The sequence below is a fragment of the Haliaeetus albicilla genome, chromosome 28, assembly GCF_947461875.1.
Source record: "Haliaeetus albicilla chromosome 28, bHalAlb1.1, whole genome shotgun sequence".
In the NCBI taxonomy this organism is placed as follows: domain Eukaryota; kingdom Metazoa; phylum Chordata; class Aves; order Accipitriformes; family Accipitridae; genus Haliaeetus; species Haliaeetus albicilla.
The window spans coordinates 1,829,345-1,841,471 of record NC_091510.1 but is presented as its reverse complement, the minus strand read 5'-3'; the positions used below and the strand labels follow the sequence as shown (position 1 = coordinate 1,841,471).

The 12,127-nt window shown below is 39.8% G+C and overlaps 1 protein-coding gene across 6 annotated transcripts in view; it reads left to right on the top strand.

Annotated features, from left to right (window-relative positions):
* The window catches only part of ANO4 (anoctamin 4), a 191,255-nt gene that overhangs the window by 120,649 nt on the left and 58,479 nt on the right, over positions 1 to 12,127 (top strand). For all 6 annotated transcript variants that reach the window (XM_069773682.1, XM_069773681.1, XM_069773679.1 and 3 more), the window contains 2 exons: positions 1,499 to 1,543; positions 6,280 to 6,411. In XM_069773682.1, coding sequence (XP_069629783.1) covers positions 1,499 to 1,543; positions 6,280 to 6,411 — 177 coding nt within the window. The remainder of the gene's footprint in view (positions 1 to 1,498; positions 1,544 to 6,279; positions 6,412 to 12,127) is intronic.

Below are 12,127 nucleotides of genomic sequence, written 5' to 3'. Positions count from 1 at the left end.
TTTTAGGGCCACTGATTGCTTACAGCACCCAATATTTTAGGCTGGAATTGTTGAAGGCCCATGCATCAGTGAATAAAATCCTTGCTGTTTCAAAGAAGGGGTGCCAAAACAGCAGATACCTCTGAATATTTGAAGCAAAATCATGAAGTGCATGGCATCTTCAGAAACGCTTAACTTTGACCCTTCTCTGCTCCTGCCAAGTAGAGCAAGATAAATAACACTATCTTGTGGAGGAGTTGGCCAAAGGAGGCTGGCTGACATGAAATTGTTTTGAAAATTTTACTTCACCAGCAAAACATGGGCACTGATAACAATAATGTCAAAATATTATGCATTATTTAAATTCTAAGTTCTGAAAATTAACCTGGAATACTAACCAGTTTTTTTTCTATAGTTCATAAAGCATCAGTGCTGCCCTATTTTAGAAAGCTCCCAACCATGCTTGCTTCCAAGGCCCTAACAGCATCCCTACAGTACATTTAATATAAACAAATATTCAGAATATGTGTGGTGCGAGCCCTTCATTTTCCAGAAGTGGTGCAGTTCAGCGTTACACGATGGAACCTCTCAGAATAGACAGAAACCACCTCGATTTAGCCATGACCTTCAGCGGATGACAAAGTCAGCCTCTGGAGGAGGTAACCGGAGTTCAGGCAGGCACCCAAACCTTCCAGTAAGGAGTATCAGCCCCAAACCCACACCTAAAAGCCCTCAGATTTTCTGAACTCTCACGAAGACGTGATCCCTCTGCTGAAGGGGATGGGTCAAGTCCTGAGAGCCGCGGTGTGCCTGCGGGGCTGGTCGGGGAGCAGACCGGGAGTGGGGGGACACAACGCGTCTGCTCGCGCACCCGTGTCTGCTCACTGGTTCCCCGTGCGCGGTCCCGTGCGGATTATTGCACCGACAACAGAAATCGGCTGTGCCTGTCGGAGGGGCGGAGGGAGAGGCTGCGGACTTTGGGGGGGGCTTGCCAAGCACATGCTCGTTTGCTTGTGTAGCCTATGTTGTGTTTCAAGGGATGTTACCCCCACAGCAAGCACTGGTCCCGGTTGGTACTGCATGTGTTATGGCATATTGCAGCATCAGGTACCTCTTTCCTGGATTTTCTGAGTGATTCCCCCTTGTGTTTCACCGAATGCAGCTTCGATAATTCACTAGTGGATGTGAGATAATTTATCCGTATTTGTATCAGCCCTATAGAATTCCTGCAGCAGTTTATGGACTTCTTTGAAATAGAAACACCTTTGGGTCCCTGTCTTTCACACATGACAAATAGCAGAAAAGGAGAAGACAATGGGAAAATGATGACCTTCTTGCAATTCAAACGCCACCAGAGTCTGTGTGGCTTCCTGCGACAGTTCTGTTAATCTCTCTTTTAGTCTCTTCCTCCACCTCTTACAGGCTTCTGTCTTCAATCTCCTTTCCTTCCTTGCTAGTTCATACTGTAACTGACGATGGGTTTTCTTCTCGACTGGCTTCATTTTTGCTGTTCTTCCAGGAGAAAAATCTATTACCTGCACCGCCGATACAAGTTCATGAATAGGTGAGTACAATTCTTATGCCAGTCCAGTTTATGTTCATTTGGACCCAATAACAAAAATAAAGGTTAAGGTCAAGCTGGAGGGAAAAGTTTATTAGCTGTGTTTGTAGGAAGAGTGGAGGGAGTCATTAGACACTAGGGTATCTGCAAAAACAAACACAGAAGTTGCATTTTTAAGGCATCTGCAATGTGGAAGAGGCAATTCATTTTATCTGTGTTGTCTTTTTTAGGAATAAGGAAATACTTCTCAATTGATGGAGTCTTTTAAAGAACAATAAGTGTGTTAGTGCAAACACTGTATCTCTTTTTATGTAGCTCATTAGGGAGTTTCTTGGGGTTAAAATACCACAGTTACAGCTTTTTTTTTCAATTCCATGCACCTTGCTTACTTGTAATAGCGATGGCATTATTTATTTATTGCTTCCTCCGGCAGGATGCTTAGTACTTTGGCGGTAGATAGGAAGGCAATGAAATGGGTTCATCTCTGGTGTAACGTTACTGAGCTTGAAAGATGAGTATTTTTTAAGAATCTTTGAAGTGCTTTCTCTCGGTTATTAAATATCTTTAAGGTTACGTTTGATGCCTGGTTTATGTCTGACAATGCAATGAAAACCTTCCGATGCTGCAGTTTGCATTTTCTTTTTGATACCTTGGACAGTTAAATGAAAATGTCTCCAAAAAGCCTAAAAAATATACAGGCTTGGCAAAGACCCGATCATAGGCTGGCATTTAATGCCACAGTGCTGTTGATGCAGTTTTCAAAAAGGTCTCGCATTTGATTTACTGTGTCACTCTGAGGTCAGTGGAAATATTCCCATGAACCTCTGAGAGAGAAGAACTGAATTTGAAAAATCTGCATTTCAGAGTAAACAGCTGTATCACTTTGCAGATAACGTCAGTAGATGAACATCCATGGGAAAATAAGTCACATATTATCACTCTGCTGTATGAGCATATTAAAAAGGATTTTTTATATTAAATTCTATCACGGTGTGCTGGTGACTTGAGAGTACCAGCATTGATCTCACATTATAGTATTTGCTTCTTTATATTAGTAAGCACCAAATGGGCACTTTGTGGAATTATGGCATTTTACCTAGTTGGCACAGGCTAATAGACGCACATGATTCTTCTAAAGCTTGTTGATGCTCCCCACTTCCCATCCCCACCTTATAATAAATACTACAGGGGCTGTTAACTTTGGAATTTGTCTTCATTTTAGTTAACACATGGCTGCTTTGACTAAAGTAATAGATAGGAAGCAGTAGGTGAAGATTCTAACATTTATATGTGGTGTATGAAATTTCGTTTTGCATTCATTTTCTTAAGAGTCAGGATGCGATCTGAAGTCAGTATGGGAAGAGGTATGATCTTTTTCTGGTATTTTAGTTCCTGAGTGATGAGAACACTTGGCTAAATTCAATTTTTGTGTTCAGGTCTATAAATAGCTACTTGAGGCGGAAAAGCTATAACTGAATAGTCCCAGTGGGAAAAAAGAAAACATATTCAGCTTTATTTTCATTTATGTGAAAGTCAGATAGACAGCTTCGATATAAGTATCTACTTCCTCTACTCCTAGTTCAGTGAAGATTACAAGTAACTGAAGCTATGGTCCATTTTTTGAGCTAAGCAACACATTATATTGACATTGGGGCATAATTTATTTTAAAGAAGACTTTTGTTACAAGGCAAAGCCCAGAGCAGGTCACTGGCAACTTGTCAACCTGACTTGAATTTTCTCTCTGAAAAATTCTAGTGATCTCAATATTTCAAATAACAAAACTCCCCTAATATATTTTAGAGGAAAGGAGGGGTGTCAGGTACCTATACAGTACCTGCAGGGGGGTTAAAATCTAAACTAAGACAGCATCTAGCACTACAATATGCGTAAAGCTCTATCAAAGATGACCTGCAGATAAAAATCAGTCTTGATTCAAAACATTTTTTTTTATTTTCCTAACTTCCTCTTCCCTTTGAAAGAACAATTCTATCCCTACCCCTCTTCCTAGTGAGAAAACAGTTTCTTTGAAATTATTTGAGAAACCCTCTGTGTGAGTTAAGCACAGTATGTATCTTCAGAAAGAGGATACTGGGTAAAGATTAGACTTGGAGAGCAGGGGCAGGATTGGAGTGGAAGCGACTTTTGTCTTTGAGACACTGTGTGAATTAAGAGAATGATTTTTTGCCTTATGAGGCTAATGAGTGTTTTTAAAGAAGGAATTTAAGAAGGATGTTATTATCAAATCTTCCACTCTCCTCTTTCGTTGTGGCTAAATCTACAGTGCCTCATCACTCCATGCACTCTGCTGCTCTAGTGTAGGTTGCTCTGCTTTCCAAACACCCCTCCCCTATGCAGCTGAGCATATAAGCCTCTCCATAAGGGAAGGTGAGGCATGGATTAGCCTTCAAGAAGTGATAAAACAGTAGATTTTTAACACTATGTGTCTGTGTTTGTTAGCACCAGCACCACTCTTTTTTCTTTTTTTTTTTGAGAGGTGCTCCTGTAGAGTACAAAGCCTGCGCTGCCGGCTGATGGCATTGCTGGAGTGCGCTGGAGCAATTTAAGAATCTGGTCATTTTTCTTTTCCAAGGAGATAACTAGTTGGTTTTTTTTTCCCTAGGGATCACTGTACTGTATGTTCTGGGCCGTGCAGAAAGGCTTTGCAGCTTTCTCAGACCTGTTTGCCACCAGGCTCACTGAGCATGCCAAGTAGTCTGAGCCTTGAGAATGGCAAACCAGTCAAATTCTGGGTACGCTCAGTGAGAAGCCAACATGAATAATGCATTGCTCTTAAGTGGGGAAAGCACTCTGTGCCTGTGTGCATGCATGCGTGGTGTGATAAACCTGCAGCACGCCTATCTCAAATGTGCACATTGGCTTGCAGGATGACTGGGAAAGGATTGCAGATTAGCAAGGGTGTTAATAGTTTAGAGAATTCAAATGATTTCAGTTAACAAATAAGCATGGAACGGGATATTTAAAAAACCCTTCTGCCCGATTCCTCTTCCCTTTTCCATACCCGGACTCACTAAGCCTCCTGAATGTACAGTAGCGCAGAGCTTATGGCCTTTACAGAGGAAAAATTGGACACCGAGAGACAGGGAATTCCCCTGCAGAGAATTTACTTTTCCCTTGTCATTCTTATCAGGGTCTGCACAGGCGAGCTCCCGGCTGCCAGGCTGGATGCTGCAGCTGGAGTTTCGGGTGGTCGGACCCTTTGCAGCCCTGGGATCCGACACCGCGCCTGCACTCGGGCGCAGACTTTTGCAAAACACCTCCTCGGTGCAAACACTGCCCGGGAAGAGTTCGTCATTAATTTAGTATAAGTCCTATGTTATGTTCACATACACGTTCCAGTTCTTCCCAACAGTCCTGGTGGTCAATTTGCCCCCCCCGCACTGCCATGCTATTCCCAGAATGGGAATACACAAATGGTACCGAAACAAGTCAGAGCTAGTTTGGTTACAATTTTGAAATGTGCCCGTGTTTAAAAATTAGCATTAGCTTTCTTATCCAAGATAAAAATACCTGATGGGAGAAGGCTGAATATTCCAGGAAATATTATATGTATTTTAAATGAAAGTATGTAATAATTTCACGTCACTTTCCCACACACTTAGCCGCTTGGGTAGGGATTGTCCTCCCTCCAAGTGACTGTGCAGAGCTCACAGCATTTGCTGGTCATAGAGTTATTGTGCTGACTTCTGTCAAAAGAAAAGAAACAAGTACATTTCCAGTCCTTGAGCTTCATCCAGAACTGGACTTAAAGTTCAAATGATGTCATTTCATGCCCTTTAGCTCCACTCCTGGGAAGATTCATCCAGTGACTGGAGTATGTGCATAGTCCATAATTTGTAGCCTATGATTTCTGCAGGCAGAGATCACTGATCAGGACTTGAAGGTGTTAGGAACTTCTGAGAGTGTAGGGCTCATTGTGCCAGATGTATCATCTCATCTTTCTTATGTGTTTTTCATTATAACATTTTAGTTTGGGTTTGAATTTGGTTTAGATTGTCTTCTTCAATCAGCTCTGATTCTTCCCTTTCCCTTCATTTCAGTGTGCATCTTTGCATGAGTGCACCTGCAGTTAAATCTGCCATTTCTCCAGCTTGATCTTAGTTTGCTTTTACCTTCTAAATGTAAGAATCTGTGTAGCAGTCATCTATTAATCTATACACTGAGTATTCTGGTTTCATGGAGGTTGTAGTTTTGCAAGACACTACAATTGAACCAAATGAACAAAGTAGCCTATTTTTATTTTTTTTTTAATAGCATCAATTGTGAGGTAAGAATCTGTATGGAGAGAGTAAAGGGATGTAACTTGCTGGGGCTTAGCTCCCAAAGCTCTCTGTCACAGTCTCTGCTGTTCCAATGTTTATATGTCCAAAGTCTAATGTGTCAGTTAGGCCTGAAATTTAAACTAACTGAAAAGCTGAGAAATAAAGGTTTAGAGAGTTGCCAAGAGCTTACTGGGCTTAAAGAGATATATAGCAGCATGTACCATCAGCATTGCTTTTCTGTTGAGACAAAATAAGATACTTCTATGCTGAAAGCTGGTTATTAATAATCAAGTTCAGCATGTATAATTTGGTCTGCCTCGAAGAAGTCAAAAGACGTTGTGTCTTTTCTGGTTGTAAATATTAAGTGGCCTAGTTTGCCAGCATGTGTTCTTTGTAAGTGCTCTGTAATGTAATGAAAAAACACTATCTCAAATGCTCACGCTTTTCATGTGCTGCAGGATCGAGAAACAAATAAGCAGGTTTCGAGGATGGTTGCCTAGAAAGCCAATGAAACTGGACAAGGAGACACTGCCAGATCTGGAGGAGAATGACTGCTATACTGCTCCATTCAGCCAACAAAGGATCCATCAGTGAGTATTTTATTATATCTCAATTACAAGATGAAAAGTTTTCCTTCTGGATTCACCTTGGAAAAAATCAATTTCTTAGCTCAAGTTTTAAAGACTAGTGCCTTCAAATTAGTTCTTTGTCACAAAAAGGGAGAGATAGAGAGTCCTGAGAGAGCATAAAGTCTGTCTGCATTTCTAATAATTAAAGGTCCAGCTCAAAGCTAAAGGAAATCAATGGAAATATTCCTTTTAATTCACTGGAATTTCAGTTACATCCCTAAAGTAGTCAAATGGCTAATTCTCCCTCGGGTCAGAATTGCAGTTGTTCTTTGTCTCTTAAAGATGTGATTAAAACTTCTTTTTCAGCATTTCTATGTCATTAGCATAATCAAAATTAGTCCTTCTAACACCGATGGTCAATAACAAACTGATACTGTTTCATTCCTAGTTACGATTGTAGAACGAACAGAACTCTAAAGAGAGCAGAGGATGTTGCTTTGTTTGTATTTCTCTGTCTTTTATGAAAGCAAAACTGCTTGTAAAATGCCAGTGTTAAGACCTATCCAGTGACACTTGTCCAACCGTACCAGTGGCACTAGTGTTGCACCAAGGTCACTAGAGAAATCATTTGACTACTAGAAGCCTTTATTCACTTGCAAAACGCAAAACAGAAAAAGCCCCACGTGACTTTCTGATCCCACATTGAACTTCAGGCCTGACAAATTTTGGAGAAAGAGGGTGTGTTATGGGTAGTTACAGTGTTTGTGATATGGGAAACAGTCATTGACTAACTGAGAACAAAATCACAAAGAATAGACAACACTAACCAGGGTACCAACAGAAGGTTAACAGAAAGAATTACAGGCAGCTCAAAGGCTAAAAATCTGAAATATGTGATTTTATTCAGGGAGAAGCCAAGCTGATGTAATGCTCTTGAATGCCTCGCTTTGAATGAACAGCTTTTCAGGGACTGGATTTATAAGCTGCAATAGGAATGAATAAAACAGACCTCCTCTGCCATAAGTAGTGTCTTTCCAAATACAACAGAAAAACAAAACCAGGTGCAAATCTCCAAGGAAATTTCAGTAGAAGTCTGCCCCAGCACCAGTCACCAGCCAGGGTTATCTCCACTAAACGTCTGTGCCCTAAATAGACATCAGGTTCAGACTACAGAGTCTTCCGATACCCGAGCAAAAAGATGGGTCGGTTATTGTGCCCTGCAAGAGGAAGAGTAGGAGCAAGTTAGTTCAATAATAGACCAGTGAAAATAAAAAATTTAGAAATGGGGGCATTTGGGTTGATATTTTTATTAACAGTAATATTAATTATTAACTTCCCTTAAAATTAAAGCACATAAAGGTTTTTTGTGGCTGGAAGGAGAATTGGCATATATGAAGCAGAACATTTTTTTCGCTCTTCTGCCTTGCTCTTGTTTGTGTTGGTAAACTGGCAGGGGGGGTTATTAAATACTGTGTTAGTTTGATTAACATTCCCGCTGTTGTTTGGCACTTCTTTTACATCATTGCAGACTTTGAAGTTTTACTCCCCAGCAGGCCTGACATTTTCTGTTTTGCTTTCTGTGTACCCTTCCTTTCCTTTTGTGGGGGGACTGATAAAATGCTGGCTGAGCTGCCCTCCTTCTCCCAAAAGGTGCTGGCTCTGACGGGGTTCTCGTGTTCCTGTTGGCTGTGTCTGTCTTACTCTGCTTCACTAGAATTTCAAAATATAATGACTTGTTCAATATTCGTCTAGTGAGTTGCATGCAGGCATTTTAATTGTTCCAAGAATTTCAGGGTAAGTCGGTAATTAGAGCATTTCGGGAACATCTTTAGTATGTGCTTTTAATCTTTGGTTGTGGAGTGTGGGTATCAAATAATTGGAAATGTAGAGTTAAAAAGAATGATTTTATTAGTATCAGTTAACAGTCAAGTGTATTATGTTGGGGTTCATTTACTTTGTACAAATTGCTGCTTCTTCAAGTTATACATAAACATTCTGTTGAAGGACCTATATGTAACGAGCCAGTAGTAAAGGTGCCCACCTATCCCCAAACATGGGGAAAATATGAGTAGAAGTGGATTTTTCTATGTTTATCCCAACACATATTAACTGATATAGTGATTACTGTGACTGGCACCTTCATTTGTCTGAGTCAGTTGTGCCAGAAGAGGGTTTGATCACTAAGAAAATTATTTCTTTTTCACCTCTACCCACTGCTAAGTGTGGTAACCTTCACGAGGACGGCACTGATAATTGTCACCTACTCAGAACAGGAACAGAAATGATCCAAAGTTGTTAAAATCCTGCCTCCATATTAGATTAAAGCTTCAGTTTTCAGTTGTCACTGTTGCATTACATAAGCTTTTACTTGCTTTTTAACAAGTGAAAAAGTTGCTAATTAAATGTAACATGATTTATTTTTTTAAAACCTGTCAGGGCTTTTATTTAAATTTCTAGCCCAGAGACCCACAATACCGTTTTAGGAATGTGAAGATAAATAGTTACTGAAATTCTTGAGGTGCAGAAATGAAGAATTGCCATCTACAATAATGTTATGATAATTTTGCTTGCAGTTTGCCAGTGGTAAGAAAAGTCCATGCATTTTCATATTTAGTGTAGTTAGGGTTTTGCTGGACTGCTCTTACCATACTATACTATACTATATTATAATTATAACGGAGGGTACATAATTGTCGTGGGCAGTTACTTGTGGAGTTCACATTGTCTTCAACAAGTACATTATCCTTTAGGCTAGAAAACCAGGGACAGTCTCTTCCTTACTCTTGGGCTTTTAGATGTGACTCTGCATCCCCTCCCATCACACGGTTGTGCCGAAACGGATTCAGACAGAACATGCACAGGACGGGGAGGGTCCCAGCACCGCACTGACGCTCAGCTGGCTGACCAGATTTCAGTGGTGTTAAAGTCTTTTCATCCAGCCTAGGGCCATTTTTTGAGGAAGGAAAAAGAGTTTGTAACATGCTGAGTTCTTGAAGTCCTCGGGGAATGGAGAATAAATGCAAGGCTTTCAGTCCTTGCGCACTGTGTTAAGGTTTTAGCCGAAAAATGTCACTAGTGTCTGCTTTTTATCAGATCTTAGGTAGAGATTTTGAGTTTCAGGTTTATAGTAAAAAAGAGAAAAATTTCTTGCAGATCTGGAATCCTAAGTGAGAAGAAGAGATGAGTGGGAAGTACACTAAGCTGTTCTTTAAGAAATAGCCACAGGAGCCTAAAACATATAATCAGTCCTTTAATTACACTAACAAGGATTTTTCTGGCTATTGTACAAGTATTTCTGGAGAGCAAGATACTTACGTTTGCCAGCTGAACATATCTGGGATTTCTGTGTTGTCATAAATCAATGTTTATCCAAGTACATGCTGAACAATTACTTAATGACGATGTAGTAAATCATTCACAAATACAACCATCTTGGAAATATAAATCTCCATATACTGAATTTTCAGATAAGACCTCCATGTCTTCACTGTAGGTTTTGCCACATACTGTAGCTGGAGGTTGCAGAATTCTTCCTTCTTTCCTGGTTTTATGTGCTTTCAATTTTCTAAAATATTATTCCTTAAATACTCATATGAGCTTGTCCCTGTATGATGTTTGTCCAAATATTGCAATCTGGGTCTGGAATTCCTTATTTCTTCCTTTCTTCATAACCTCGGATGTTTTTCACCTCATCAAAGAACAGGCAGTTTATCTTTTTTGATCTAGCCACAGTTTTCACACCCAGGTCTCCAGTCTGATACAGGTGATGTTTGTAACATGATCTGAGCACAGTCTTCATTTGTGATAGCTGCTTTTAAAAGCATGGAAAGACAGATGACTGACAATACTTACGATATGGAGTCTAGGGAGAAAAATAGTTAAGACCAAAATCGGCAAGGCCTGATCAGACCTTTTTTCAATAGGAATTAATATTTTTAAAATATTGATGTACAATGAGCATGTGCAATTTTAGTAGATCATATTGATGGTCTTTTTCTTTCTTGCATTTTTCTTTCCCATTCAGATGGGAAAGGCCAGATGTGGAGAAAGGCTAGCTTTCAGAAAAAAACTACATTTGGTTTAAGAGGCACAGTTAACCATCTGCTCTCCCTCCAAAACAGACAAAGAAGAAAATACAACCATCACATTTGTAAGATGCGCCTATAACTTTTGCAGCAGGGCTTCAAGTTTTCTTTTAAAGAGATTATGGCATAACTTATAGGGTATATCTCAAAATTGTGAAGACCAAAATTCATCTTATTTCCTAAGTAATAGGAAATCTCTTTTTGGAGGAAAGAAGCTCTGCCTAGCTGAGGCAAGCATTTTTTTTTTTTTTTAATTTGTGTGGAGTACAAAATAATAATTTTCAAGATAGGCTTCTGAGTAGTATCTCTCTTCTGCAGCCACAGTTTGGGAAGAGCTTTATTTATGCTAAAGCATTTCTTCTGAAAACTATCAGTTACAAGAATGCACAGTTCACAATATGTGAAAAATGTTTTCCATCAGACATGATGACAATTAGTTATTTTTCTACCACATCTTGGTTATTTTGTGTAGTGAACTGCTAGTCAGTTGGGAGTAGTAAACTAGTAATTAGCTGCAATGTCTTAGATAGCTGTATACTAGCTAGGAAAATGCTTTTAATGCTGTTTAGGCATTTCAAACTTTGTATCAGGAGCTGTTTTCTCCCCCCTTTTTTTTTTTTCTTCCAAAGGTGATAAACTCTCTGGTTAAATATTAATCTAATATATAATTGAATAAACCACTTAAATATTTATTACTTCAGTGAAAATTAGATTTAAAATTTACACAGTTAGGAGGACTAGGACAAAGTCTGGATTAATTAAACAAAAATGGCCCTGCATACCAGAGGTTAATGGAATTATTCTCATTTGTACTATGTCCCCTCGTGGTACATGAGGAGGATCTCGTCCTGTCTCTTTGTCAGATTTCCAAGACGGGTGTGTCTCAGGGTGGAGTTACGTTTTAAGCTTTCTCTGATGCTCAGATTGGCCCTAATAAATCCCGTCCCTACCAAGATGATGTGTGCCCGTGTCCCCTGAGCTGCTTCACCCCCAGATCCTGGATGGGTCAGGGAGCAGCTACCGCTGGAGACGGGGCGCAGGGCTGCACGGACGCTTACTTGTTTTGAACCAGGATGGTCGCTCTTGGGTTTAAATACATCTACAGTGTAATAACTATACATTTGCAAATGGCTTTTGATAAGCAGGGAATCACAGTTCTGTAAGATTCCTGCTCTTAAACAAATCTTTGTGCAGCCAAACTCGGAAATGCCCTGTAATGGGTTTTTCAAATACTGTCTGATTCTGGAAGTTTTAATTGCCTGGCAAACTGAATGAAACAGGGCATCCCTGAAAAATACATAAAGCTCATTCTATCTCAGATGAATATTCCTGAGTGCACCAGTTTAAATTAAGAAGCAATTTGGTTGTCAGGGTGATTTGGGGGGAAGGGCAGAGGAAGGTGGAGGAGGGATTCAGCACTTTCACGACTCTCTGTTTTACTTTAGAGGCTGTGATGTGCCAAATCTGAAACAGACAAAGCCACTAATACATTCTTCATCCAGAAGTGATCCTGTTTTAGGCACATGATGTGAAAACTCCCTGTTAACCATTAATAAATATTTTCTTTTGATAAACAAAAATGTCAGCTGCAGCCTTAAGTGTCAAGCAAAATGAAAACAAAAAAAGTGATAATAATATACCCATTTTCAAAC